The sequence below is a fragment of the Berghia stephanieae genome, chromosome 3 (genome assembly GCF_034508935.2).
Source record: "Berghia stephanieae isolate SIO BIC M18660-M18661 chromosome 3, UCSD_Bste_1.3, whole genome shotgun sequence".
Classification (NCBI taxonomy): domain Eukaryota; kingdom Metazoa; phylum Mollusca; class Gastropoda; order Nudibranchia; family Aeolidiidae; genus Berghia; species Berghia stephanieae.
Window position 1 is genome coordinate 82,927,286 of NC_088362.1, and position 4,945 is coordinate 82,932,230.

Sequence of the window (4,945 nt, forward strand, 5' to 3'; positions counted from 1 at the left end):
CAACGTAGTGGTGAAGGGACAGGTTATCAAAGTAGTGGTGAAGGGACAGGTTATCAACGTAGTGGTGAAGGGACAGGTTATCAAGTAGGGGTGAGGGACAGGTTATCAAGTAGTGGTGAAGGGACATTTTATCAATGTAGCGGGGGATGGAACCCAGGTATGTCCATGTCTTGTGATGTCGGTTCGGAGGGTCCTGGGTTCATGCCGCGCTCGGCGCATAGTTGAGTGCTTGGAAAAGACTCTTTACTCAGATTCTCGCACCGTACTCAGGTGTAAAAGGAGTACCTGGTCGTCAACAGCGTTGTCTTTGTCGGAAAAAATTGTAATATCGCCTAAAAGGCGTTGTCTCGTTCTACATATTACGTGCTGCTTTTGGTCAGGGACCCTTTGTAAAGCGCGTTGAGCACATTTAGGGATATTGCTCTATATGAAAGCTCAAGTTGTTTTTTTTTTTAAACTGTAATTTTCTCATTAATTGATGGCTCTACTATGGAACTATTGGAACAATTAGCAATGCTTTCCCTTACAAATAAATTAATAAATGATTAAATCAATCAGTGATTGTTTAAATTGCTATAAAATTAGACCATGCTACTCAGTTTCAGGCTTGAATTTATTTCTTCTCTTCATCTTTTGCATGACATGTGGTTTTGATAAATCAACTAATTCTTTCAAAATATCATCTTAATTATTTAAAACGCTTTTTTTCCTTTCAGGATAGTCATCAAGAGATTGTGGCTGAATGGCGCCAGGTCGCATTGGTCATTGATCGCATCCTCTTCATTCTGTTTCTCGTGATATTTCTTGTCTGCAGTGTTTTTCTCTTGGCCTGATGAGATTCTTTTTCTACAGAGTAGAAGTTTAATACAGAATGAAAAATAAGATGTGAATATCATAATATATGTACAACCTATCACGGCAATAGGGAACAAAAATGTGATATAAAATAACAAAACGGGTTCCAATCTCCTTGGAAGTGTAAAACCACTCTTTCGAGGACTGGATACATACCTTGTGATATATTGATCTTCTGGTTTCATAGTGATGGCATCTTATTTTCTAGTCTAAATAATATATGCTGGTCGTCAATAAAGATCATCCATCCTCTCTCTTTTACGTTCCGTAATCCTAATAATCTGCCTACAGAAAGAACGAAGTTGACGTTACTCAGGTCTTTGTTATTGTTTTTTGCCATCGAGTTTATGAGTATTTCTCACTAAATTGTATTAACCAGACTATAAACGTTCAAGATTACGCATAGTTTTGTGTGTTGATCCGTTATATTTCCGGATAGCAATGTTGTGAGTTTCTTAACCAAGCGCACAGCATCTATACATGTTGCTACAAAATTAGTTATGCCAGTTTATGATTCAACATATAATTTATTCTTTATCAGTCCTCCGAAGAATTGGTTACATTTCACACTTCCAAGGAGTTTGGAGTCGGAAGAGTAGAAGGTGTGACTTCATGATTTCACGATTTCTCTGCCCTATGTGGTAGTATGCGGGAATGAACAAAATGAAGAAAATACAGAGTAAGATCAAAATAATCACCAATCATTATACCTCTTTGGTTTTGGAGGAAACCCGATGTCATTACTGTAGTGTAATATAAGAAATATTACTAGTCGTCCTGCTATCACTATTATCCTTTTTAAAAATATGTAGTTTAGCTCTTCAATTTTTTATTTTTTATTTTTTTTATTATTTTTTTTTAAAATTATTTTTCGCATTCATCCAGTATTACTAAAATTAGATTTTTACGCACAATGATATACTTGATCGCAATGATGATCAAATCGTTAAATCGAGAACCAATAAGTAATTGTAACAAAAATAAATAAATAAAGCTATTATTATGATATATAACAAGGCTGAGGTCATTTGAGGGGTATAATCATAAGAAGATTATTGAACCCCTGCGATTGAAATGTCGCATTCGTGCACGCATCCAAGGTCGTGTAGCAGCATTGGGAAACTGTTCGAAATTTAAAACTGAAAAGAGTTTAAGGATCTTAATTGGATTCAGTAGTCTGATGTCACGCAGCCCGGCAACGGCGGCCATCTTGGTTCTAAACAAAGAAAATCATTACTTTTTATTCTTCATGCTGGCTAGAACTTTTCATTCCCTTTTCATATGCCTTTTGATCAGAATGTGTAAAAGTCAAAACATGATCAAATTTATGTGTTTTTTTCTCTGGATACGTTTTTATGCTCGCCGGAGAAATATTTCATACGGGCGTCCGCCATTGTTCCGATAGTTTAGAGCCAGTGTTACTAAGTTACCATGCGTCATTAGGAAGGAAGTGACGTTACGACTATTGAATCCTATTATGTTAAGCTTGGCCAGTAACCGTTCGGGGTGACAGTGATCGTTGGATATTCTATTCCCGACGTTGTCTCCTTGGGTAACTTTACAAACATTACCGCACTCGACTAAGGTGTAAATTTGAATACCCGGCTATAGGCCATATTGTAACAGTGTTAGTGAAATAAATACGCCTAACAGGTGACTTGAAATGTATGAAATGGAATTATGGCTCCAATTGACCTGAGCATTTATAAACGCGCTAGAGAAGTGTTCAAATCTATTTTATTTTATTTTGTTTAAATGTTAGTATTTAGAAATCCAAGAAAAAAGAGTCATTTTTTTTTTCAATGAAGACATTTATATTAACTCAAAATATATGGATGCTATGCGTTTAAGTAAAATAAATATTCACCGCTAGATGAATTGTCCCAACATACAAAACTACGTTTATAGAGGAAATGAAGATTTATTGGGGGGTTTGGGGGTTTTTTTGCTCGGGTTTTTAATTATTTTAAAAAAATATAAACTTAAATCTGGCAACCCTGATCATAGTTGTTGACAAAAAGGAAGGCTAAACACTAACACTCTCCACCCACGAAAGGAGAGAAAGAGAGAGCATTTATCTCCCTTTTACAAAATGTGACCCATCACCCTCAATCTGGTAATAGGTATGTCGTAGTGAATGAGTATAAAGCTAAAATTCTCCAAAGCAGGAAATGTTAACACTCCTTACCAACAAATGAAAAATCACACATTTGTTACGATACGATGATCATTTTTATTTTACATATTCGTTTTGTACATCACGGAATTTGAAGAAAACAATTGGTTGTAATTCTAAAAATTTAATTATGCTTTGTAAAGCGTGTTTTTAGAAAATTACTAAATATAGTAGGTACTTATTGGGGTTTTTTAAGTTCGAGATAAAAAAAAATCAATTTTTGTGTTTGGCAAGTATGACAATTTTGGGGGAAAAAATCCTGAAAATGATCGGTAAGGAAAGGGTTAAATCTTTCATGTCAAACAAGCACGACTCACGCTCTTCGCTCAATGAAAGAATCTATTTTAATATAACACTAACTTTTACAAGGAAAACTTAAAATATTATACACAATAGGATCACCCCAACAAAATACCGTTTTGAGATGATTGGGTTACAAATACAGTACTCGTCGGAGTATAGCACGCCGAATTCCAGCAAGCTTTGCTATACGACACGACACGCTGGAGCTGGGTGACCGAATGCATCGGTTATCTCCCATGCGCATCGGATTTCGGCATGTTTGGACTCTAGCACACTTAGTGGCTTCTCCAGAGAGCATTCTAGCATCCAGCGTGTACTGTGGTGTGAAGTATGTAAATATTACTGTGCTTTTCTACTTTTTTATGTCGTTCATTGTTGTTCATCTGTTTATCCTTTTGACTCTTATAATTATTGTGCACAGGGTGGATCATAAACAAATGATATCATCGATGATATTTGCTATACCGTTGTAGAGATTTTAAACATTTGAGTCTGGTATCAAAATAAAGGAAATAAAACAGAGCTACTACACTGTGAGAAATAGTTTCTTTTTTTCTTTTTTTTCTTTACAATGAAAACGAAATTGACATAATATATCGTGCACAATCTCCACAAGAATAGTTTTATTTCGAGTCAGGATTGAGGTCGTGCCAAAAAAAACCCGGGCGTTTTCGCGACATTCAACTCAAAAAGACATCGGTTTTTTTTTTCTATTTTTTGTTTTTTGTTTTGTTTTTGTTTTTTTTTCTTGGGGGGTGGGGGTGGGGGGGGGGAGATGATTCTTAGAGTTTTACGGGGCTTGCGACAAAATTAGATCATCTTAATGAAATCCATAAATGAGGAGTCACGGCCAGTGATAGATAGCCTTTTAAAGACTAGGAATAATGAGGACAAAATCTCAACTTTGACCCTTTGAAAACAATATTTCTGTTATTTTAACCTTAGAAGTCAGAACACACAAACAGAATATCTTACAACTAAGAACACACCGCAAACTGCTCAACATCTACCTAATTAAAATAACAACAGACATATTCCCATCGTGTCCCTTATGCCAACACCCCAATGAAATAGCAACACACGATTTTCTTAAATTAAATGCCATCTTCTTGAAGACATCTGATGCACATTCATGAAACCAAATCCAAGCAACAGTAACATATTGTATGGTCAGTTACATGGAACAACTACAAAAGACATCCAACTTTTACGACATGGAACAAGACCGAAGGCCTAGAGCTCACTTGTAACTGGTTCATTTTCTATTCTTAGATTTTGTTGGGTTTTTTTTTTTGTTACTTTTAATGGTTTAATTTAGTTCATATCAGCGCCAGGAAAAAGGAAGGAATCGGAATAGTCAAAAATTATAGATTTACAATTAAAGCACCCAATAAGAAGTAAGACAAGGAGGAATTGGTTCAAATAGGGAACAGATGTAGTTTCGAAGAGCATTTCTTCAATGTACTAAGTTTGAGATCAAGTAAAAGTCTCACCCAGACTCCGGCACAGAATCCCACGAAGAGGAACACACTCAAATGTTTACAAGATATGCTCAAAACAAAAATATAACGATCACTACATAACAGAGAGATGATTTACAAGGAAAAAATA

General features: G+C 35.6%; 1 protein-coding gene and 1 pseudogene across 5 annotated transcripts in view; both read left to right on the plus strand.

Annotated features, from left to right (window-relative positions):
* The window catches only part of LOC144966917 (uncharacterized), a 2,686-nt pseudogene extending 2,075 nt beyond the window's left edge, over positions 1-611 (plus strand).
* The window catches only part of LOC144968626 (neuronal acetylcholine receptor subunit alpha-3-like), a 45,889-nt gene extending 42,014 nt beyond the window's left edge, over positions 1-3,875 (plus strand). For all 5 annotated transcript variants that reach the window (XM_078907147.1, XM_078907148.1, XM_078907149.1 and 2 more), the window contains exon 11: positions 717-3,875. In XM_078907147.1, coding sequence (XP_078763273.1) covers positions 717-833 — 117 coding nt within the window. In that variant the 3' untranslated portion in view covers positions 834-3,875. The remainder of the gene's footprint in view (positions 1-716) is intronic.
* Positions 3,876-4,945: the final 1,070 nt, after the last annotated feature.